The 25,639-nt window shown below is 41.5% G+C and overlaps 1 protein-coding gene across 1 annotated transcript in view; it reads right to left on the bottom strand.

The window, feature by feature from the left end:
* Window positions 1–13,350: 13,350 nt before the first annotated feature.
* Ppp2r1a (protein phosphatase 2 scaffold subunit Aalpha) overlaps window positions 13,351–25,639 on the bottom strand; it is a 21,318-nt gene continuing 9,029 nt past the window's right edge. Inside the window, exons 3-15 of the mRNA XM_021221056.2 lie at window positions 24,894–24,994; window positions 23,617–23,849; window positions 22,809–22,956; window positions 22,567–22,722; window positions 20,825–20,939; window positions 20,649–20,719; window positions 20,133–20,267; window positions 18,593–18,766; window positions 18,222–18,282; window positions 17,480–17,634; window positions 16,490–16,632; window positions 13,935–14,026; window positions 13,351–13,810 (exon numbers count right to left, since the gene is read on the bottom strand). Coding sequence (XP_021076715.1) covers window positions 13,794–13,810; window positions 13,935–14,026; window positions 16,490–16,632; window positions 17,480–17,634; window positions 18,222–18,282; window positions 18,593–18,766; window positions 20,133–20,267; window positions 20,649–20,719; window positions 20,825–20,939; window positions 22,567–22,722; window positions 22,809–22,956; window positions 23,617–23,849; window positions 24,894–24,994 — 1,601 coding nt within the window. The 3' untranslated portion in view covers window positions 13,351–13,793. The remainder of the gene's footprint in view (window positions 13,811–13,934; window positions 14,027–16,489; window positions 16,633–17,479; window positions 17,635–18,221; window positions 18,283–18,592; window positions 18,767–20,132; window positions 20,268–20,648; window positions 20,720–20,824; window positions 20,940–22,566; window positions 22,723–22,808; window positions 22,957–23,616; window positions 23,850–24,893; window positions 24,995–25,639) is intronic.

Raw genomic sequence — 25,639 nt, 5'->3', positions numbered from 1 at the left:
TGCTTTTAAAAACAGCTTAAGTCATAAACAACAGATTTAAATGATAAATTTGAAACTCTGCTCATCAGTTCTTAATGTTACATCTCACGTCCTGAGAATTTCCAGAAAATTAATGAAAAGTCTCAAGGTTTTAAACTACCTTGTATATAGTTTAACCTCTTTACCATATTTCAAAAAATGTTTGTGGTTTAAGAAAAGAATAATTATCTATGCAGTGAAGAAAATGTACAAGTTTTTGGCCATGGTTGAATTAAATAATACAAGAAAAACATTGAAAATTAATAGCACTAGGTTTATAGGGAGTCTGCATCCTGTAGTCTGGTTTAGTGGAATGTTTGGGAGTAACTGCAAATGAAAGTTGAGACATTTTCTGATGATGGATGGAAATGATCAAGGAAGGTATAAAGCCATCAGAATTAGTGAGTGGTCTTTGCAGATGTCCAAGTGAAGTTCAAAGAATAAAGTACCCAGAGTGGGCAGCCATATTAAAATGCACAATAAAAATGGCAGAGATATCACCATTCTAGCTTTAAAGTATATTACAAAGAGGTTATATGATAAAGTAATTGATAATGGGACCAAATTGAGAGTCTACAAATAAGCCCATACTTCTACAAGTATCATTTTTTGATAGAAAATAATGAACATTGCAGAAAATACAGCCTCAAAAAGAAAGCAGTAGATGAACTAAAGAGGACCATGTACAAAAATAAGAGTTTTGCCTTATGTGCATTTTTTTTGGCTTTAAAATTTTTATACACTTATTTTGATTATATACTTCCTCTCTTATACTAAAGAAACAAGTAACCTCTTCATCCTCTCTGTCTCTCTCTCTCTGTCTCTGTCTCTGTCTCTCTCTCTCTCTCTCTCTCTCTCTCACACACACACACACACACACACACACACACATGCACACACGTTCTCTCCAAAACAAACAAACAAAAAGAAATATCAAACAAAATAACAAAAAATCCCTGAAGACAAAAATAATAATCTAACACAAAAATGTAAAAAGAAAGCAAGAACTTGGAGGTCATTTTGTGTTGGCCAACTAATCCATAGAATGGGATATGCCCTGGAGTGTGGCTGTTATCATTCCATCAGAGAAAACTGATTTTCCCTCTCCTGCCAATAATCAGTTGCAAAGAGCTTCTTGCTCAGGGACTGGATTCTGTACCAACACTCCCTTCTCCTTGCTTGGATTTTGTCATGGTTGAATTTGTTCAGGTCTTAGGCTTGTTTTACTCTTCATTAGATTCTTATCTCTCACTTCGTATAAAACTCAAAGGTAATGTGTAAAAAAAACCTCAACGTAAGTTATAATATCCTGCATGGGAAAGAGGACAAAAAAATATAGTTGAATTTATAGGTTCAAGAAGAAACTTTTGGAGAATTTCAATAGCAGAGGCATTAATGCAAAGAATGACAAATAATATTACATAAAGCTAGAAAGCTTCTGTGAAAAAAATGGATACCATCAATTGTCAAGAGACAGCCTGTAGAATGGGAAAAAAAAAAACAAACCTCTTTACCAGCTATACATCTAACAGGGTTAATGCCTAGCATAGGCAATAAACAACAACATTAAACACACACACACACACACACACTAAACAAACAACCCAGTTAAAAATGGAATATCAAACCAAAAGATTTCTCAAAAGATGCCAAAAGTCGAAACACAAGTGTTCAATATCCTTAGCCAACAAGGAAATGAAACAGAACTATTTTCATATTTAATATTTTATCTTAATCCAGTCAGAATGACTAAGACTAAAAAAGTGATGACAGATGCTGATGTGGATATGAAGGAAAAGAAACAGTCCCTCCTGGTGGGAGTGGAAACTTGTTCAGTCAGTATGTAAATTAGTGTACAGGTTGTTCAAAAGGCTGCAAATAGATCTACTATACAACCCAGGTAAACTCCTGGTTTATCTATACAAAGGATTCCTTATCCTATCTAGATATACCGGCTTATCCAGGCTTACTGTCACTCTACTGACAAGAATCAAGATATAGAAACAGCATAAATGTCCATGAGTTTATCAATGGATAATTAAAATGTTGCAAAATTATATAATGGAATATTATTCAGATGGTACAAAAATTAAAGTCATAAAATTTACTGGTGAATGAATAGAGCTATTAAGATTATTTCTTAGTGAAGTAATTTAGATTCAGAAACATGTGCGTAAGGGTGTGTGTGTGTGTGTGTTTCTAATTAATGCATTTAACTTTGAGTCTTTATGTATTTTCATTTGGAATACCCATAGAGGTCAAGAAATTAGTACAGAAACATTGGGGTGGATCTTAAGATAGGCAAAATAGAATGCTGTGATGCCAAGATTAAAGGGGAATAATGAAACCGCAATTGTTAAATAGGGTGTGCTATGAGATTGCAGATAGAGGAGGGAAAAAGAAATCTAGAAATGAGAAATCAAGAGTAAAATTCAAGAAATTAAAGTTGAGGATGAATTTCTTTATCTTTTTGGTAAATATAAGCCATTATTGTATCAACACAAATGGCTTTTCTCTTAAAAGCACATTTTTTCATAAATAAATCAATAAAATCACTACTTGATTTCTAAACATGTTTAACTTGTGAGCAGAAGGGATATCAAATACTAGTTGACTGGCTTATTTTGAATACTTTTCCAAGAGATGCTAAATTAGGTAAGTAAATATAAGCCCATAATATTTATTTTATATAGGTGATAAAATACAGTGTCATGATCAACATAGGATAAACATTATACAGAAGAGGACATTGACATTGCGTCATTGAATGTAACAAATCCACAAATACACCATTTTAATTTAAAATTTCAGTTTTGCTTCTGGAACAACCATGATAATAGCATAGACATGTCATGTCCAGACAGAGCTAGGCGTTATAAACATGTGTTTGTTAAATGATCATGGGACATTTCTATTTCTGACTCCAGTGAAGTAGCACAATGAAGTTATGGCTCTTAAGCAAAAAGAGACTCATGGTTTTAAGCCAGCCAGAGATTACAGCAGACATATTCACCAGGAGCCATTTAGGATTATAAACAAAAGCCAAACAAACTTAGTAAATTCTGGAAAGCATGTAAACCACACAAAGGTGATCTCCTGTAGATGGATGGTTTTGGTGGCTCTGGTCTCAGGTGATGATTGAAGAAAAACTTTACTTCTAAGCATGTGTTGGGTCCTCTGCTTGTGCCTGTGTAGGATGAATATCTTGGAGCCCCTGGTCCAGAGCATTAGCCTCACGCACATAACATTGTAGAATGAACAGAATACTGCATGCAGAATTTTATCAGTTTTCCAAAGATTAATACGCCTGTTTCCAAAGTCTTTTATCATTGTGATATTTTTATTGTTTTGTTTTGAACTTACATTTATATTAAAAAGAAACCATATTTATAAGATGGTTAGTAATACAACTAAGTGCTATCCAGGAAACAATACACTTGGGAGATTTGAACTTAAGCTCTTCCCACTTTGAGTCCTTAAGGCTGATAATGATAGCCTAAAAAACACTCAGAAAGCTGATACTGTTAATGGACACACTGCTGCTCACTCTGTGGAGATAGAAAACCGATTTGAATCCAAAGTTGTTTACTATACACCTTTAACCTCAAACAATGAAGGTAAAACTGGTTTGAAGAAGGAAGCATCCACATTTGAAAATGATGCCTAATCAAGTGGCAGGCAAATCAGAGGAAGATTTGTCAGAATAGGATATGCCCAACTCTTGTTGAGAAGAGGGAGGAAAAAAGAGGCAACATAAGAGAAAGCAACGTAAACAAAAAGAAAGGGATAGTTTTACCGGGGCAGTTGTACAGAGACAGGTTGAAGAGAAAACAAGCTAGAAACAGGTGGAGACAGAACGAGCCAGAGAGTGAGGAGCCAGAGGATTAGAACAGATTGCTGGAGTTCAACGAGGTAAGACAGAACCAATGGCAGAGGCTGAGAGAGAAGCCTAATTGAATTAGTCATCTTGGAGAGGAGTTTGAGTCAGAACAGCTGAATTGAACCGCCAGAAAGATTTCAGAAAGAGGCAGAAAGAGATTATTCAGCAGTACGTATCAGAAGGCTGAAAATATTCTAGATGTAGAAAATATCATACAAAGGTTAGAAACCAATAGAACTAGGCCTTTGTTAGCAGACTGAGGCAGTAATCCTCTGAGATAACAATTACACACACACACACACACACACACACACACACACACACACCTATGTGTGTATGCGTATTATTGTTTTTTGGATATTTTTTTATTTACATTTCAAATGTTACCCATTTCCCTGTTTCCCCTCTGGAAACCCCCTATCCCACCCCCCTCCCCCTACTTCTATGAGGTGCTCCCCCACCCACACACCCACTTCTGCCTCCCCTCCCTGGCATCCCCTACACTGGGGCATCGAGCCTTCACAGGGCCAAGGGCCTCTCCTCACATTGATGCCTGACAAGGCCATCCTCTGATACTTTCACATGAATGAAGTATTTTAATGAAACTTGATGCATGAAAGGTAATGCAAGGCATTTTTTTTAATGACAGGTGCATTAATGCAATAATATCTTGATAGTAGCATAGACTCCTAATGGCCCACTTGTGATTGTGATTCACATGTACTGTTCAATAATGACCTAGAACAAGGAAATAAGTAACTTATATAAGATAAGAAAGAAATTAAGCTACTGCTGAGTTGAGATAATCCATTTAAGTGAACAACAGTATTATCGTCAATCAAACTATTAGCAATGAAGTAATATTGCTTACTGACAATAATAGAGGCATACATGCAAAGGATCATGTTCTAAAATTCTGAATTGTACACTTTAAAAATGGAAAAATATTTTACATTGTCATTAGACTTATATTTTAATATACTTTAATATTTATATAATAAATATTTAGATATTTGAAAAAATGAAAAATGCAGACATTGCTTATGTTCCTTTATATATCCACTGCTTCATAAATAAAAAATTTCATGTTACAGATATGTATTTGTGAGAATTGAGAGGTTGATATTTAAATGGAGTAAAAATAAAAAGGTGACTTTTTTAACAAATAATGGTAGAAACCCATGGTAAATATTATGTTTAAAAATTCATCACCAATACTTCATTCCTCCTTAGAATAGGGAACAAAATACCCATGGAAGGAATTACAGAGACAAAGTTTGGAGCTAAGACGAAAGGATGGACCATTCAAAGACTACCCCACCCGGGGATCCATCCCATAATCAGCCATCAAACCCTGACACTATTGCATATGCCAGCAAGATTTTGCTGAAAGGACCCTGATATAGCTGTCTTGTGTGAGGTTATGCCAGTGCCTGGCAAATACAGACATGGATGCTCACAGTCATCTATAGGATGGAACACAGGGCCCCCAATGGAGGAGCTAGAGAAAGTACCCAAGGAGCTGAAGGGTTCTACAACCCTATAGGTGGAACAACAATATGAACTAACCAGTACCCCCAGAGCTCGTGTCTCCAGCTGCATATGTAGCAGAAGATGGCCATCATTGGGAAGAGAGGCCCCTAGATCTTGCAAACTTTATATGCCCCAGTACAGGGGAATGGCAGGGCCAAGAAGTGAGAGTGGGTGGGTAGGGGAGCAGGGCAGGCAGAGGGTATAGGGAACTTTCAGGATAGCATTTGAAATGTAAATAAAGAAAATATCTAATTAAAAAAAAACAGAAAAAAATTCATCACCAAATCTTAAGAGGAAACCGACCCTATAATACAAACACCCATGTTCTCACCTTGCATGCATGTATATATTGAGTGATTCCTTAAGCCCAGTATCTGAAAAGAATTTAAATTCATACAAAGCATATTTTCAGTTCTTCATACAGTTTAAAACAAGTATCAGGAAATGAAAGGTATATGCTTCTGCCCAGATATGAGGATAGGACACTTGGCATGGAGGCTACGCATCTGGCTGGCTATCAAAGAGTGCTGATTATCTTCAAATCAGATTTAATTGTTACTTTTGTTAATTCTCCATGATCATTATCAGCAAGGATTCTTCTAAGGTAGGAGAATCAGGGATTGGTGTAGGAAAGTTTAGGGTCCCATTGCTTTTTGTGCCTAATCTTATTACTCAGGAGCTTCTCTCCTGTCTGTCTTTGACATCAATCCTGAGTACACATTTCTGATATTCTCACATACCTACATTCCTTTGGATTAACTGAATTGTAACCTAATTCCACACCTGCAAGTAACATGTACTAACAACTCAAACTTCCCATGCATCCAACTCTCCTACCCATGACTACTACCCATGCTTCCCATGTATTCAGTATCCATTTGGTTTGTGCTCAACTGAGACTGACCTGTTCAATCATATTATCACATTCAATACAGTAATTGAGGCTATAGAAAAAAGTATGAGCAGGACAGTTGATGTGCAGAAAAGTACAAAGGCAGAGTAATGTTCATTTGAATAACAATGATAGCTGAGATTTGAAAACATTAATAACAATATTTTAAAGGTATTTAAAACAGGGACTAATAGCTGGCATGATGGCTCAGTGGTCAAAAAATATGGGTATCTATTTCAGAGATCTTGTGTTTGGTTCCTAACTACCACATGCATTGACCCACAATGGTCAGTAACTAATTCCAGGGCACCAAATGTTCTTTCCAAGATTCCTTAGTCACTGCATAAAAATTGTGCACATAAAAAGAACACATACACATATACAACCAAAATTATAAAAGTATCTTAAATAATCACCATTTTTTAATTGTAACATACACCACAGAGCTAGAAAAACAAGAGTACATGATAATGGAACAAAAATTTACGTGTAAGCCAATGGAACAAAATATAGGACCCAGTTGTAAAATCATACATGTATAGCTACTTAATGTTGAACAAGTTCATAAAAGCATATGCTGGAGAAAGGACAGAGTTATCAAGAGTGATTCTTGGAAAAATGACTATCCACAAGTAGAAAAATTACTTTCTTGCATTCTATCTATATACAAGGAAAGTCATAGTAGATCAAATGACTGGATGGGACAACCCATACCCTTAAACCATTAGAGAATAAAATTGCCTAAACATAACAAGGTAAGGCATTAGAAATGAGTTTCTGAGTCAGATATTTGTTCAAGACAATGGTAACAACTGAAAAATGACATTTTATAACATTAAAATAACTTCTTTATTTTTTAATTTTTCTTTTATCATTATTAATCATTCCATTTGTTTATATCTCAAATGATATCCCACTTCCCTTCCACTCTGCCACCCCACCATCCCACATCTGCTGTCCCCCCTTCCTGTTTGCCTGTATTGGAGTGCTCCCCCACCCACTCACACACTCCTGCCCCCACCACTCCAGCATCCCTGTACTTTGGGGCATCAAAACTCACTAGGACCAAGAGCCTCTCCTCCCGTTGCTGTCTGGCAAGGCCATCCTCTGCTACATACATATCTGGGCCTCTCCTCCCGTTGCTGTCTGGCAAGGCCATCCTCTGCTACATACATATCTGGAGCCTAAGATCCCTTTAGGCACACTCCTTGGTTGGTAGTCTTGTTTCTGGGAGAAGCGGAAGGTTCTGGGAGGTCAGGCCAGCCTATGTTGTTCTTCCAATGGGGTTGCAATTCTCCCTCTGCTCAAGTCCTTCTGCCAGCTCTGCTTCCCTGGGTTGCAGGGGTCCTGGTACTTAAAATACTTTCATGTGGAAGGCTAGATTCAACATCTAGAAAACTGAGGAAAGCAGTGAGGTATGACTGTAGAGACTGGGGCCAAAGCTGATAATGTTTGGCTATTTTTACTCTCTCTTGCTATATTGGGATCAAAAACCAATAGCAGCAGGGGGTTAAGAAAAGAAACAATCCCTGATTTTAGTGGGATTGTTTCAAGTTTCTCTCAATTTAATATGTTGGCTACTGGTTTGCTGTATATTGCTTTTATTATGTTTAGGTATGGGTGTTGGATTTTGTCAAATGCTTTCTCAGCATCTAATGAAATGATCACGTGGTTTTTCCTCTTTGAGTTTATTTATATGGTGGATTACATTCATGGATTTCTGTATATTGAACCATCCCTGCATCCCTGAGATGAAGTCTACTTGATCATGATGGGTGATCATTTTGATGTGTTCTTGGATTCGGTTTGCCAGAAAATTTTTGAACATTTTTGCATCAATACTCAAAAGGGAAACTGGTCTGAAGTTCTCTTTTTTTGTTGGGTTTTTGTGTGGTTTAGGTATCAGAGTAATTGTGGCTTCATAGAAATAATTGAGTAGTTTTCCTTCTGTTTCTACTTTGTGGAATAGTTTGTATAGGTCTTCTTTTGGTATTAGAATATTGGTATTAGGTCTTCTTTGAAGGTCTGATAGGACTCTGCACTAAAGCCATCTTATCCTGGGCTTTTTTTTTTTTTTTTTTGTGGGAGACTATCAATGACTGCTTCTATTTCTTTAGGGGTTATAGGATTGTTTAGATGGTTTATCTGATCCTTATTTAACTTTGGTGCCTGGTATCTGTCTAGAAAATTGTCCATTTCACCCAGATTTTCCAGTGTTGTTGAGTATAGGCTTTATTCATAATAGCCAGAAACTGAATATAACCTAGATGTCTCTGAATTAAAGAATGGACAAAGAAGCCTTTAATCCCAGCACTCAGGAGGCAGAGGCAGGTGGATTTATGAGTTTGAGGCCAGCCTGGTCTACAGAGTGAGTTCCAGGACAGCTAGGGCTACACAGAGAAACCCTGTCTCGAAAAAGAAAAGAAAAAAAGAAAGAAAAGAATGAATGGATAAAGAAAATGTGGAACATGTATGCAATGAAGTATTACTCAGCTTGACAAATAGATGAACTAGAAAAGATTAGCCTATGCAAGGTAACTCTTGTCTCAGAAAGACAAACAGTATGTACACACTTACAAGTGGATATTAGTCACAAAGCACAGGATAACTTTGCTACAAAACCATAAACCCAGAAAATTTAAATAACAAGGAGGGCCACTTTAATTTCATGGAGAAGGGGAAATAGATCTGTGGATGGAAGGAGGGGACTCCGTGGGAGAGGGAGTGGGAATAGGAACAGGAGAGATGAGAATGTAGAGTACTGGAAGAGACTACTGGTGTGTAGGCCATTTCTTGGACTAGCTAAAAACCTAGGACAATGGAAACTCCCAGGAATCCATGAGGATGACCGCAAGCAATAAGGAGTCTTAAGACTCCTAGCAGTAAGGGATATAGAGTCTTAACAGGCCATCTCCTGTAACCAGGCAACTCTTCCAATGGTAAAATTCCAAAGCAATAACTCATTATTCAGATACTGGATTGAACAATAAAATTTTATAAGACAACAAAAGTTAAAATAAAATTTATTAAGTGCCACCAATTTAAGAGACAATAGTAATGTCTACAAACCTGAATATTGAACTACTCCATTTGAATTCACTTTGTCAGGGAGGCTGGTGAACTGCTCATGGTTAAAGCTCAGCCAGTTTCAAATGAATGGCTGAGTCTTAAGAAAGCTGAAATTTATAATTAATCGCTCACAAGTTTTACAGTTTTTCTTATCTTTATATAAGGTATAAACACACATGTATGATCATGAAGAATGAAAAAGGATAATTCATCTGTAGAGGATGTGTGGATCAGAAGTGCTACCCAAACTCACAATGCAACTTCCAGAAACTTCTTAGTAAGAGTGAACAGAAATATACCAACTGAGGATATTTGTGGCCAGGAAACACTGGGCTTCAGGTGATTGGTGCCTGAAATCCATGCTTCATCTCTCCCATTCAATCTCCTCATGTTCAGAGTGTAGAAAAATGACAAGATGGTAACCAATGAGGTGGTTGTGGGGATGATTTTCTTTTTAGACTGCAGCTGAGTTCTTGGACATTCCTTTCTCCTTTATCATTTTACTGTACAGTGTGCAGGTTGAAGCCCACAAATCTGATTTTGATGAATTTAATTATAGCTAACTTTTTCACACTCTTACATAAGGGGGTACCCCAGACAATGGCAGTCTTTGGACTGAAGGTTTATTTCAGTGACTTTGTTCACAAACTGTTTTTCTATCTCCACGGACACAGCAGGGGTGTCTCTTTTGGAAGCATCTGCTTTTTGAGCATTTTCCATGCCATCAACATCAATCCAGTACTGCCTGGAGGACACAGGTTAAAGAAAAATACCATAGGTACATAGTCTTACCTATACCTAATCTGGGTCTTCTATTTCACTATAAATATTTTGTTATAAACATGATTAGGAAACAGGGCAGTAGAAATTTTATAAGTCTGAAAGGTACAGGTTAGATGCATTATACTTCCCAAGCAGACCCACTCAGGACAGAAAGGATGACAATTTTTTTGAGACAGGGTCCCACTTTGCAGCCCTGACTGAATTCAGATCCACCTGCCTAGGCACCCTACTGGCAAGGACTACTACATGGTACCTGGCTTGAGGCTTCAACACAGAGCAAAAGGATCCCAAATTAATGTGTTTAGGTCTGTGATGTAACCATAGGGTGCCTTAGGAGAAAGTGGAAGTGATGCTGGAATAGAGTGGGGAGAAGTGAACAAGGGAGAAAATTCCTCATTCCCAGCTAAACTCCCAGACATAAACTGACCTGGACCTTACCTGGTGAGGATCCACACCACACTGGTGCATTATGCAGAGGTATGCACCCTGCTCTACTGCAGGACATGCAAGGTCTTATGGAGGCTTGTTTTCTGACCTGCTGCCATTTTGGACAAAGGGACCTGATGTCTTACTTCCATTTTGATAAAGGGAGGTAGAACACTGTCCTTGTAGAGCATGTACCACCTTGTGGTCTTCATCCAATAGGAGAGCAATAGTAATTCTCCCCAGTTCCACCTGCAGTTCATACATCAGAGGCATATTGTTTGTGGGAGCTGAAATACTTTCAATCTAGTGTGCTACTTCTGGACCCTACTCATTAGTCAAAGGTATCTTCACCCCCGGCCCCCCTCCAACTGCATCTAGGTTTCTTGAGTCAAAGCTGTTGAAATGCTGAATAAAAAAGATACAGGCCATATCCAGAAAGAAGATAAAATCTGTGAGTGTGTACTATGAATGGTGCTATGAAATTGACCAGAGAATAACCTATGCAGATGCGGAGACTGAGGCCTACAGGACAAGATGGGATGGAGGAACTGTACATGATATCTGGTCTCTGAACCAGATCCAGGATGAAGGTACCACAGAACAGAGTTCAGCTCCCACAGAAAAATCTGGCTTTCTGAATAAGTAGTTTTACCGATGCCCAACACTACCTTCATTGGTGGGTATCTCTTAAGGACATGGAGGCTACTGCTTCTGCCACCTTTGAGTATTGGGTTTAAACCTGCAATCCCCTACTAAGCATTTCATAATCTCCATCTCTTGGCCAGGGTGACCTCCTCCTCAACCAGCCCTTCCTAAGGGTCCACCCGACTTCAGCTTTGATCCTCATGGTAACACCACCCAATCCTGCAGCCATGTTTACATGTCCACCCAAGTGGACTTTATCTCTGGGCCTCATGTCCCCTGCTTTTAAAGTCAATACCAAGAAAGAAAAGCTGGATGAGAGTGCTTCAGGCAGAGCCTCATAAATGTTACTGAAGAGATCCCTGGAGATGCTGTTAGGATTAGGACTTAAGGCATGGTTTAGAGCTAGGACTCCTGTACTTCTTTCTAACAAGCCTGTAGACAGTGCTATCAAGATTCCAAGTTCTCTGGAATAGTTTGTACAAGGGGAAGGACTAGATCAATGTCAGATTGTGTTCCCAGTTCTCACACATTCTAGTACATGCTATCCTGTTTAAGGATAAAATTGGTCTGCTTTACCAGACTCCTATAAGAACATGAGGGAAGAACTGATACAAATCAGTCACACAATGCCAGTTTCTGCCCACCCAGCTGAGACACTTCTCTCATGTTACTTCCCATGAGACTGTCCTTGGTAGACATTGTATCTCAAAGTCCCTTGCTTCTTTTTCAGGGGCTTTTGGCCTCCTACCTGCAGAGTTCAGCACAGCCTGGTAGGGACAGAATGACATGGTTCCTGCCCCATAGGATAGGGCCAGCAGGTGTGGACCTCCACAAGTGTCAATGGCTGCTGTGTATAATAATGTACATATTTTCAAGTTCCTCCAAGGAATGTCCTGTTGATGTTAATGACTCCATGACAATCAAAGACAGACTGAGTCCAACAGGCAAAGGTGTAGCGCTAATGTTTCAGCAAAATGGTAAACATTGGGACCTTTGGGACAGTCCTTACGGCTATGGAACTCAAGAAACTTGAGTTTGAAAATAGTAATTTCTCACTATGCAAAAACGTAAGGAAGCAATATAAATAAAGGGTTTCTCAGGTATAAAGGAACAGAGTTAGCTGTTCTATGAGCCAACCTGTCAGAAGGATACCAAGGAAGGAAATAGAGATTTAGGGAGTGGTAATCAAAAGGCAAGATCCCACCCAGCTAAATTTTTTCTTGTTGTTTATACTTAAAAATGCAGGCAGATTCCTGAGGTCAGGGTCAGCCTGGGACAGAGCCAATCTAAATTTAGGTCTATTCATGGTGGAAATGATAATCTCAGGACAAGGTCCCACCCAGCTAAATTTACAAAGACAGGCAGATCTCTGAATTCTTTTGCAATGTTAAAAAAGGAGAAAACAAATATATATATATGCTGTCCTTTGCTTAAGAGCCAAGGGACTATGGTCATGGAATGCTGATTCGTGGTATGGTCAAGAAAGAACCTGGAATAAATAACTGAGTTGATATGGAAATTGAGCTAGCAGAAAAAAATAGCAGTTCCTTAGAACTTTTTTTATACTGAGAGCTGAGCTGTCTGTCTGGAGACTATCTGGGAAACAAAATCAGCTCTTCTAAGAAATTTTTTAAACAGGATTTCTGAGTTTGGTTGGAGAAATCTATGGTGGTGCCCAGCTGGTTCTCTCTTCATAAAGACTTCCTACAAAGCACTGGTGTAGGTGTGTCCTGAGACTCTTCACAGGGCTCTAACCAAATCACCTGGTAGGCAGGCTTGGCCTGCAGAGGTACATATGGATTCACCAGCCAAAGTGACTGCACAGGAAGTGGGCAGCTCCACACTCACAGGTGCTATCTCAGTATATGTTGTACAAACCTGAGACCTCTGCTCTGCCAGTGCCTGAAAGCCTGGACTGCATCACAGGACATTGCCCCGAGCAGTCTCTGGATACTGCTGTGTCTCTTGCTGCCCTCCTGCTGGATCCCAAGCCTGCACTCTTGAGATAGCAGGAGTGATATCTGGAGGAAGGTCTCCTCAGAGAAAGCAGAGAACAAGCCACAAGGCAGTGGGCTTTCCTCCATTCCGATTACTGAGACTAGAGGACCAAGTATTTCTACATCTTTTATTTCTCCGTGTAGAGTAGGGAAAGGAATAAAATAAAAATGGCACAATTGACACACAAAAAACATGGTTGGGGTTAGGAAAGGGTGGTGGTAAGTAGATGGGGGAGGGGTCCCCATTACAGCAGCAAAAGCCAGTGACCTAGGATGCTCCCATCTCTCCCAATATGGGCAGGAACAACCAGCCCTTCTTTTCAGGCTGCTGTCCTGCAACAACTTGTACTGCTCCAGCCCCTTGGGAGGTGGACAGAGAAGTCTTCCCAGGCTACAGAGAGGAGGAACCGAACCGTGCTGGGGGAGGGGCCTGGGGTCAGACCATGCACAGGGAGTGACAGTCATTTGCCCCCACCACCTCCCTAAGGGAGGTAACTTTGTGGGGCTGGAGGGTGGACACCAGAGGCCAGCAATGCTTCTTCTTCCAGCATCAGGCAAGAGAGAGAACTGGGGAAACAAGAACAATACGCCTCAGAACCACACCACATAATCCAATCACATTTCTGAGTGCTGCCCCATTCCCAGGAGCCCTCACCCTTCTGCCAGAGGCTCTACATTCTTAGGCCCTTACCAGTAAGAGCCTCCTGGGCAAAGTACTTGACATCCACATCCTGGTCCTGGGTCAGCTTCTCCAGGATGGGCTTGACTTCACTCTGCAGGGTGCTGGAAAGTGAAGGGAAAAGAAGATAGTGAGCTAAGCTAGTCTTGCCTTGGATGGATGTGTGTGTGTGTGTGTGTGTGTGTGTGTGTGTGTGTGTGTTTGGGGGTGGGGGAGTGGTGTCCACAGGTATAAAGAGGGTTCCCATGAAGGTAAGTATCAAGACAGGAACACACCAAATCATAAGGCAGAGTACAGAACATGTACACACAAAGCATACACACGGAAAATTCCTGATCCCTAGGCTTGTAATCAAACAGTTAAGCAGGGAAAGCTCTTGGGTTAGCACAGGACGTGAGCAAGTCTGGCAAAGTAGAGACCACAGACCTTGAAGCTGAGCAAACAGATTCCTTTAGTGACTGAATCCATTGTTTAGTGAAAGTATACACTGAGGCATTGTATACTTTCTATGAATGCAAAAATATATCACTCCAGATGGCTCCTCTATCCTCCATATAACCACTGCCCTCATTTCTACCTCCTAGAGTTGTGCTTTTGTTGTAATTTGCTTGCTTGCTTTGTTACATTTTGGGAAGCAGGTCTTAGTATATAACTTTATGTGATCTTAAGCTACATACCCCACACTGGTCTACAATTCAACCCTCTAGCATCAACCACCAGAGTGTGCTGGGAATACACTGTGCCTAGCATTTTGACTTTTCCCCCTGAATATTCTTTCTTCCCCTTTCTCTCCCTCCCCCTACTCTTCATTCCTCTTCCCCGCTGTGTGTGTGTGTGTGTGTGTGTGTGTGTGTGTGTGTGTGTGTGAATGGACACCATCTATATGTCTTTAGAAGCTAGAGACCAGGATAGTTAGCCTGGAACCAGAATTAAAAGCAGGTGTGATCTAAGTACACATGCTGTGAGGTGAGTCCAGGACCTCTCAAGAGAAGCCAGTGCTCTTAAACCCTAAACCACTGTCTCTCCAGCTCCATATTAACTATTTTAAACTCATACTCTGTACTGGCATTTGGGTTATTCTCTCATGATTATAATGGCCACCACATTTTCAAGGGGTTGAGGGAGGAGCAACACTGAGTACTGTCTAAAAGCAAGGGTTGGCTCAGGGTCTACATCTAACTAGCTGGATCGTTCCAGTTAAAATGCTCATCCTTCTAAGCCATTAGCAGTTCAGGCATCCTAACTGTACTACAATTGCCACTAGCATGATGTTCAGCTGTAACCTGTGCTGTGCTAACAGCCTACACTGCAGAGCACCTAGTCAGATACACCTTACCACATGTTCATGTGAAGATATTACTTTTAAATTAACACAAAAGCACAGGTTTCCTCATTCTCATATTTTCACATATATTAATTTTGACTACCTTCCTCTCCTCTCTCTACCCTACTTGCAGCTCTCATCTTCCCATACTCCCACTTGAATGTCATATGCCATACTTTCCTCTATGTCTTCTTCCCATGTGTATCATGGGAATCCTTATCTTCCTATATATAGGATACTAGAAGAGTTCTTAATACAGAAACATCTCCACACTGTCAGGTTAGCCTTCTGATAGCTTTTCATTTATTTGAAAGTCATCATATCAATCACTTCTTTTGGCATATTAGAAGGTCTATGTCCAACTTAAGACATGAAGACATTCTACATTTTCTACATGTTATATTCATCATGCTGGTTCTAGCTCAAAAACTTAATTTGTTTATGCAGAGGCAGAAATTCTGTTTGGGTTTATGTGGGCAACCAACTGATTCAGTCATTTTTAGAAGACAGACACTTATCCAATCAAATTACAATGGTACCAGAGTGCTTTGAGTGCTCTAGAAAATGTTCTAGTGAGACATGAACATCCTGTCCCTGCACCTTGCTGTTTCTAAATTGTGTGTCAGGTAGACTTGAGCTGCATAGTTTTGTTCTTTAGGATGTATGGGCTAGCCAAGCACTCTGCATTCCCAGGCTAGTTCCTACTAAAACTCTGCTGATATATAATGGTCTCATATTAAATATACGTCCAGGGAATGAAGACTAGATGTTTACCAAAGCTTCCTGTGGCAGTGCTTAATAGTTTCAATAGAAATGTTAAGTGTTATTTCATTACATGTATCTTTTTTTGTTATGAATTTTCAACACAAGCACAGCCTTCTCTACATAGATAAAAACACTACATAAAAATTGGCTAATTTCATTTTCTAGTAATTTCTTGCTTTTATATACAGAAGTATCACCCTCTTTTTTTTTTTTTTTTCTCTCCAAGATAGGGTTTCTCTGTACAGTCCTGGCTGTCCTGGAACTCACTCTGTAGACCAGACTGGCCTTGAACTCAGAAATCTGTCTGCCTCTGCCTTTCTTTTTTCATTGTACTTTAGGGAAATGAATTCTTATTCTAAAACAGAGAAGGTAGACTTTGTGGAGAGGAAAGAACAGGCAAGGGTCACAACGTATAAAGAAATCAGACCCTGGGCTCTATCTTTAAATATCTAAGATGTTCAGAACCCACAGACCTCACCTGTTATCAAGAATGGGTCCTATCTTCTGTAATGACTTGGCCACATTGAAGCGGACATTGGCCACTGGGTCACCAGCCATACGAAGAACTGTGGGTAGCATGTGCTTGGTGGTGATATCCTGTCCACAGACCTCAGACAACACCTGAAAACCAGTGAATGGCAGAAGTTCGGTTATGCAAGGCTTACTGGTAAGTCCCCATGTATCTTCTTCTGAATATGCTGCCGGAGTCATCATCAGGACCCAGGAGCAGCATGGAAGGATCTGGATCTAGAAGCATGGCTGTGGGGAGAGCTAAGCTTGTTGCAGTTCTAAAATCTCTAGCAGTCTTCACTGGGGATGTTTCAGACTTTATATCTGGACTTTATATCACTCTCAGCATTTGAGAGGTCTGGATCTCTATCCCCTGAAATGCCTCCTTCATAAAGGAGTCTCAAAATTGTAGCAGAGGAAATAAGCAAAATGTTTACTTAAGATTGTTTCTAACCCACCCTCTAGCTTCTAGCTTGGGTAGGATTTACATGTCACTAAACAGTTTAAGAAGTAAAACACAACTAAAATTGAGAAGTATATTCTGACACAGAATCAGAACTGTTCTATGCCCTCTATTATTACATTATTTTTCATATCCGATTGAAAACCAACATAAATCTCAAAAGATGAGAAAACCAAAGTATTAACTGGTTAGGTCCTGTGTTCTGTGACAGAAACACGTGTTCTCCTTCCCAACCAGTAGAGGTACACAGAATATGAGGCTGCTGCTCTCATACAGAAGCCCCCCAATCTTGGATCTCTCACCATGCAATCTTGGCCCCGTAGAGACCTGATCGAATACTGCAGATTCAAGCGCTAGCCTGCAGCCCTCAAGAAACTCATCCCTAATCTGTTTCTATTCCCAAGCCAAACATCTGGGTAGACAAGGGGTCTTCCTCCACTTTCACATCAGCAGCACTCCCATTCCCTGGGATCTACAGGCAGTTGGGCTGCTCACATTGATGCAGAAGAGTGTAGTCATTCGGTGCAGGTAGTTAGGGTCTCCAGACATGGCTAAGACCTTGGGGATGATAGTGGCATGGGCCCACTCCTTCCCGAACTTCTCCACTAGCTTCTTAAGGTTGCTGGTGGCAGCCTCACGGATAGCATAGACTGCAATGGAGACAGAGCAAGGGAGGTGATTCAAGATGAAGGACTGACCAGGAGGGCCTAACAGCTACACACATATCAGCAAATTCAGCAAAAACAGAAAATAGCATTTGCTATGTTTACCTAGTTTCTCTTTCTCATATAGCACCTTCTGACCACCTACAGAGGCAGGCACCATTTGCCTCATTATTCAGAAGGACTGATCATTGAGGCTCTGCTCATGTAAATTACATCTCAAGCTATTTAATTCATACTAATTAAAACTGTCTGGTAGAAAAAAAAAAAAACAGTAAATTTTTTAACCCCATTAATAAAACACAAGGAATGTGCTTCACAAGGGCCGAGAGGCCATGGTAAGAAGTCTTCATGTTTTGGAATGAGTGTAAAGCTGGAAGATGGGAAGACACTTGGTATGTTTCAGCAGACTAAGGATTCAAACTCAGGTCTTCTGCATCCACCCATATTCTCAACCCCAATCTACACTATGGTTTCTTAACAGCAAAATGTAAGCACTGACAACAGAAGAATGTCCTAATTATCTTTCTGTCTTTGGGGCTAACCTATCCTGCTGTGTTGCTGGGGGAACTTACCATGATCCACTAGCCAGGCCATACACAAAGAGTTAAGTTTCTCATCAAAAAATTCCACACCCTGCGGGGAAAAATGATTGGTAAGGATTTGAGGGGGTGAGAGGAAGGACAGAAGGGAGGGCCTGGTCCTAGAGAATCATGCGATTCTCAACCCCACCTGATCTGCTAAGTGTTCTTGCTCTGACTGAACCCCATTCATCTGCTAAGAATCTAACTTCAGAGTAGAGTCCTCTTTGCATGGGCAGCTGTCACTGCCTACAAGGGGTATCTTCAATTCCCTTGTTACAGCAACATAGCCCTAGTACTGGGGATAAGATTGGACCCTACACTCTTATCACTTCAGGGCCAGCAAAACCTGGATCCTCACTCACAAGCTGTCCAGCCAGCAGAGGCATGTATTCAATGATGGCCAGCCGCACTCGCCACTTGGCATCTTCAGCTAGTTCCACGATGGCAGGAAGCAAGGACTGAGAGAGCTGCCTGATGCCAATCACCTCATTCACACAATCCAGGTTGGAGATGATATTCAGCCGCACTTCAGGACACTTGGAGAGAAAATAGGATGGTTCAGAGAATATACTACATACAGCAACCCTAGAAGGGTGAGAGGAGCAGGCAAGAGTTCTTTTCTGGGTATTGTCCTGTAACACAAAATATCCACCTCAAGAGTAGCTGAGGCTCTGCAAAGTGAAGTGGGAGCACTTGATAAACTGAAAGCAGTATCTAATGTCTGGAACACAGAGGAGTGAATATGTTGGGCTTATTTTCTATCACTTCTCACTGACACAGAACCCCAGACCTTCGGACACATCTGACACATCTCTGAGGTGCCTGTCTACAGATACTGTGAACTCCAATTTACAATCTGTATCCATTCACATTCATTCCATAGGGTAGGGACCTCTATGGGAACATGTGTGGAACGGCCCCCACATTGGCCATGAAAAAGCAACATCTCTGGAAACCAAAATACAAAACCAAGAACGTTTTTTATTTTCTTTTGGTGCTAGAAACTAAATTCAGAGCTGTGATTGTTAAGACCCTTCAAATGACTTCACACACCTTTTCTAAAGGATGATTTCTTGCGTAGGAACAGCCTATGAGTCATCTTTGACCCAGTCTGGGAAAGGGGACAAATCTGCATTTACCATTATAGAAGAAGCCACAGTATAATCTACCAAAGTGCTCCATTAAAGAATGCCAATGGATGGTATCACACTAGTCTGGCTTCCCAGGACCTCTGGCCATCTCTCTTATCTATCTCTCCCTAACACTGGCTATATTTTCCTAACAGAAAGCTCTCTTGCAGCTACAGCACTTGCCTACAGATTCAAATCCAATTCCCTAAACTGTTACCACAGTGCACAGGCAAGTATGGTGACCAGACTGGCTATGGTCAATGGAGCATGTAGAAGACACAAGCTAGAGCTATTTCAATGGGACCTTTGGTAGGTCAGGAGACAAATTAAAGCTATGGCTTCAGACCAAGAAAGTCAGGCCAGCAAGGACAATATCTCACAACAGGACCAGTTGGAATGATGTGAGAGGAATAATCATAACTTATTGATATCACTGTATTCTAGTCATTCTATGGCACATGAAGCTTTAAACTATGGCCCATCTCTCCCAGTACCTAGTTTCTGAGTTGAATTATGGGACAATTTACCCATCTGTCCTCTCTACTAGCACATTCTATAGGTCCTTAAAAATCACCATTGTCTTGGTCTTTGTTCAACACTCAGGGAACAGATGAGTGTAAAATTAAAAGCACATGAGGCAATGTCTGACAAGTAGGAGTGAACAAGCAGACACTTATGCCTGTCATCAACTTAGCAGAGTGCGGAGTGTGGTGCCAAAATTTTAAAATACTTTTGGATAATTTGATTTTGAAAACCTTCCTGCCACTCTTACCTCATCCTTCAGCTGAGCCAAGAACAGGGGCAAGAGGTGTTCGATGGTGTTGTCTTTGCCCAGAATGGGAGAGAGGCCCATGATGACTGAAGCCAGTGCTGACTTGACATGTTGGTTGGCATCTGACACAAGCTCCTTCAGAAGAGAAGGAAGGAAGGAGCCAAGGTCAGAAAATCCCCTTTAATGGCAACTGGCCACATAGACAGTAGCCCCAATTCTAAGACCACAGTCTTCTGCTTCTCACATAGGCAGGGCATCTCAGGGCTGCACTGCATTTAAAGAGATGATTATGTGAGCCCCGGTCCTGGGGCCACTGTCCTATTACCCAAAACTCTGTGGATAAGGGAACTCTGGTCTCTGAGCAGTAAACACATCCCTTAGATCTTAGGGTCAGCTTCAACCTTCAGATTTTGCCTACAGCCTAATCCATGACTGTTAAACAGTTATAGTATCCCAAAAAGGCCTTGGATCTGTTTGTATCTAAAAAGCAAATCCTACAACCAAATACTCTATTACCTTGATGCAGGGCAAGATCTGGGTCATGATCACATTCTCCCGGCAGTCAGCTGAGAGATTTTCACAGAACTCTGTGGGCGGGGACAGGAAGGTACTGGTGAGACTTGATGCTCTGGGCCCATTTCTGCCTCTTAGAAATCCACCCATCTAGTTGTGTTCTGGTTGTCAGCACCAACCTTTGACCTTGTGGGAGGCTGCGGCCCTCACCTCGGCCTCACAGTCCTTCATCAGGTTCTGGAAGGCAGGCACCAGATCTGTCTTGGTAATCTCAGGCCCCACTGCTTTCTGGAGCTGTACAATAGAGAAGAGAAGCAGAACTGAAGAATTCTGGCAAACACTCAGGGCTAAAGAGGCAAAAATGGAGATGAAAGCACCAGAATAAGGTTAGGACGCAGCACAAGGGACATAGTTTCAGCATGATGACACGACCAAGCAGTGAAGTCGTCACGTCTCTGATGACTTCTTCAGAAATAAAGTGAAGGTTACAGGACATTCTGTACAGTATGTTTTCCATCTACTGTCCAGGTTAGTTGAGGTTGGATTCCCCATTACCTAAACACAGTAAGTGGTTCCTGATTTCATCTAACATGAAAATATGTAAACATAACTGAATTTTATTATACTTGTTACAAGAAGTTGGTATCATTTTTGCAATTAAAATGATTAAAAACAGTAAAGAGGAAAACACATGCCATTAACAAGGATGTAGGCAAAGGATGTAGATGAGTCTGCTTCAACTTGGTTGTTGGAGGAGCAGTTGAAAGCAGGATGACGTTCTTTACTAAAAGGATGAAGTAAGCACCTTGCAGGGCCTTGTATTGGACTCATGAGCACGTCTGCTGTGTGCTGTGGACAGACTATTACTTCCATATCCCATGAATCTGTCCTCCAAGTCACAGTGTAAGCCAACTTCTTTTACACGGCCAGATCTCAAACAACTTCACTAGACCCAAGAATACATTACTTAGGGCTGAGTCTTCCATGAGAGAGCTCTTGTCCATCATTTCTGCTCCTCTGCTCACTGAATCTCAGCACCCAGCCATGAATGCTACTGCTTACTCAGTCTCTTATCTCCTACAATCTGCACAGGTTTATTGTTTTGCGCTGAGCACCACAGCCTCCTCTCAATGACATCAAGAAAAACAACACACAAAATATTTCATTAGAACTAACTTTTTTTTTTAAAGATTTATTCATTATAAGTATGTGAGTATACTGTCACTCTCTTCAGACACATCAGAGGAGGGCATTCAATTACATTCTACATGGTTGTGAGCAAATCTGTGGTTGCTAGGAATTAAACCCAGGACCCCTGGAAAATCAATCAGTACTCTTAACCGCTGAGCCATCTCTCTAGCCCCCATCAGCACTTTCTACTGAGGCTGACTTTTAGCTTGCTCCTTGAAGGCCAGGAATGTGTGCAATTAACTGACTTCAGAACCTCGACCAAGGACAATGCTAATAACTACAGACTTGGGAATATAGCACCAACAGGAGAGCACTTGCCTAACATGGTTAAAGAACTGGGTTCAACTCTCAGAATTAGCAAGAAGGGGGTGGTGGGTAGTACATGCTGTTGGCTAAGAAAATTTGGATCTCAGCACAAACAGCATATATGTCCCTGCTCTGACTAGCTTGTGGTTGCTGTCACTATCACTGGGGCTGTGTCTTTCTTAGGGAGGTTATACGTTTAGGAAACATGCTTTCATGGAGTTGAAACTTGGCTTCAGAATCACTCTCATCACAGCAGTCTGATTCGAGTCACCCACCCAGGACTGGCTCTGGGAGATCATTGGGTTTCTCTTTAAGACTCAGGACTGTGCTATCCTTAAAAAACAGTATGTCAGTTCCTGTATGTTGCTCCTTCCTCCCCTCAGATATCCTCAGTGTCCACACCCGTGGAACTATGGCAACCTACCTCTGTGAACTTGTCAGCCACCATGTATCGAACACGCCAAGACTTGTCCTCAGCAGCCTGTCGCAAGGTGGGCATCACTAAGGCCTCCAGATCCTCCTGCGGCAGGAGCTGAGCAATATTCACACATGCCTCCACCGCCAGCAGCCGCACCGAGTCCTAGGGAAAAGAGCGGAGGAGTAGGGAAACAGAAGCCCACTCCTTTCTAAGCTTACTTGCATTGGAAAAGCTGATGACTGACTTACCTGCTCGTCAGAGGCCAGGTTAGAGAACATGGGAATGATCTCACTCTTGACATTGTCCAGCTCCAGTACCTTGGCAAATTCCCCCAGCTTGGAGGCAGCGGCCCGCCGCACCATAGGGGTGTCATCTGAGCACAGGTTCCGGAAGTACCTGGGATTGGATGGAGGTCCAGACTTAGAATCCTGGAAAGTCCTAACAGCTAGTGTCCCAGCACAGCACAGAGCACTGTGCAGTAAATTCTGGTGCTGACAATGGTGACTTTGTATAACTCATGACTTCTTTGTCTTCTCAGTTCTATAAACAGATCAATGGCAACACAAGTGCGCACACAGCTGAATTGAGGTATCAGTCAACAGTACAACACAGTACTAAGAACTGTTTAAAACTCGCCTTCCACTTCAGGAGCAATTGCCTCATTAAGACATACCTGGGAAACTAATAGAGACAAGCAGCACATGGTATGAAGTGACAACTCAGAAACTTCTGCTTAATAGGTCTGAGCAACAAGGCAGCCAGCAAATGAGGGGTCTAAACCTGGGGCAGGCTGGAAATAACACCAGATTCTATTTGTTATGCTCTAAGCCCACCATGTGTAACTAATGGCAGGAATAAATTTCCATGAAGGCAGACCAGGCAAATTCACTGCTGAAGTATGGTGTCCAGTGATCACTGTGAAGGACAAGCCTCTTTGAGGAGAACTGAGGAGGGAGTAGGGAATCATCAAGCACATTAGACATTAGGTCATGGGAAGATCTAAAGGGGCTGAGGCTTAGAAGAAGGTTAGGTAAGGTGATGGGAGTGAGAACTTACTGTCGAAGTTCTGCCTTCACGGCACTGGATACTCGGGGGTAGCAAACTGAGAAGAGACCACAGGCCGAGGTGCGGGAGGTGAACCAGTCTCCACCCGCCAGCCGCTTCACCAGAGGCACAAAGTGAGCCTCTAGATCTGAAGGTGAGTGCTCATGAGAGATGGCCCGCAAGGATTCTACCGCCTTGTCTCGCACTACTGTCTCTTCCACTGTGGCCAGTGACTCCAGGGGTGGCTGTGATGAGAACACAAAGTTAGAAACCAGTGTTTTTCTCACTGTTTCCACTGTGGGACCCTACCTCATAGCCTGACCGGAGACTCCTCTGATCTCTCACCCAAATTCTTGGGATAACAAGCTTCCTATAAAGATCTCTCAGGAGGTACGTGTGTGTAGCTCTCAATGTACAGTAAACATTGATAACAGGGCTTCAATACCCATGAACTAGGTTTTAGGCAAGGCTACTGTATTGCTCACCTTTTTATCACTCCTTCTATGTGAGTCTTGTAAAACAGTCTTAATTCTGTCCTCATTAATCAAAGAGCAAGTATCAGAAGTACACAAGTTATGCAGTTTGCCTAAGCTGCTGACAGACATGATCACTTGGCTCTCCTTCCCTACACAGCAGGTCCTGTCAGAATCAGATTCTGTGTTCCCAGCTGTCATTCAACATCGTATCCTAATGGTATGGTATGGTATGGTATAGTAAGGTCCTGGTGCATTCAAGCAGACAATCTTGACAATTCATCTCTGTCATTTACTAGTTAGGAGTCCCAGATGAGATGGTTTAACCTCCTGATATTCTATGTGGTTCATCCATCAAGTAAACCTTCCAAACCAAAATGGTAGATGACACATCTTACCCAACCATGACAATCACAACACCTAACTGTGAATACTTACTATAGACAAAGTATTGTTTGAGGACATCTAGGTCTGTTATCTGAGGGGATTTCAGTGGCCTCCAATTTTCACAGGTAGACAGAAAGGTCTGTACTCTTCAAAGTCATACCAGTAAATAACAGAACCTTGCATGACCCAAACTCACAACCCTACAGGTGGAGTGCTACTCAGTCCTAATGTGGTTAAGTATGCAGAATGGAAGGCAACTATAGATTAAATGACACTACTAACTTGAGTTAAAGTTACATCCAAAGGTGCTTCGTTCTGAGGTCATATCTAGCTAGCCTTCCTATATCCTGTTTCTTGGTGTCCATAGGCAGAACCACCGTTCTAACCCCAAGGTGGAGAAGATTAAGAAACTTCACAGCTTTCACTTACCAGCAGACAGTGCACATACTCAGGCCCTCCCACCAAAGTGGTGAAGGTTCCCAGCTGTTCAGCCAAGGCCAAGAGGACCTCATCTTCATCATAAATGGTATCTGTGGAACAAAGATCAAATCCATTAAAAACTCAAGCACAACCAGTAGTCCAAGCTTCCAACAAGCAAAACCCCTCATCTTCCTCACTGTCAACACCCCTATCTCCCAACCTGCCCTTCCTCCTCCTCATCTTCCTAGTGAGAAGAGTAAGCCCAAGCCCCACATCTGCCTTTTTACCCCATGCTAGGTGTGGGATGGTAGCTGAGTAGCACAACTATTCTAACCCTAATTGTGGCTTCTTCTCGACAGGAATAAAAAGAGAACACATGTATACAGCACAGCATGTTCAATGGAGCTTTAAATATGCAGGAACTCACTTTCAAGAACTATGTCTTCAGCCAAGAAATTGTTTTCTATCCTTTTGGGCTTGGCTCGGCTACGGCTTCTTGCAGATTCCAAGAAGCCCCTAGATTAGGTCAGATCCTTTTCCTGAACTCACTCTCTACCCCTCCTACCACATTTACTAAGTACCCCTATCAGGAGTTTGATCATCTGTGCCCAAGACTAGATTTGGTGTGCTCCAGCTCCTGCCAGAACTAGAATGGCATGTGAATGAAGTGACAGGGAAACTAAGCCTACTGACCAAACTCAAAGGGCGCTCTCTCTCTCTCTCTCTCTCTCTCTCTCTCTCTCTCTCTCTCTCTC

The sequence above is a fragment of the Mus pahari genome, chromosome 21, assembly GCF_900095145.1.
Source record: "Mus pahari chromosome 21, PAHARI_EIJ_v1.1, whole genome shotgun sequence".
Lineage (NCBI taxonomy): Eukaryota > Metazoa > Chordata > Mammalia > Rodentia > Muridae > Mus > Mus pahari.
This window is presented reverse-complemented; position numbering and strand designations above follow the sequence as displayed.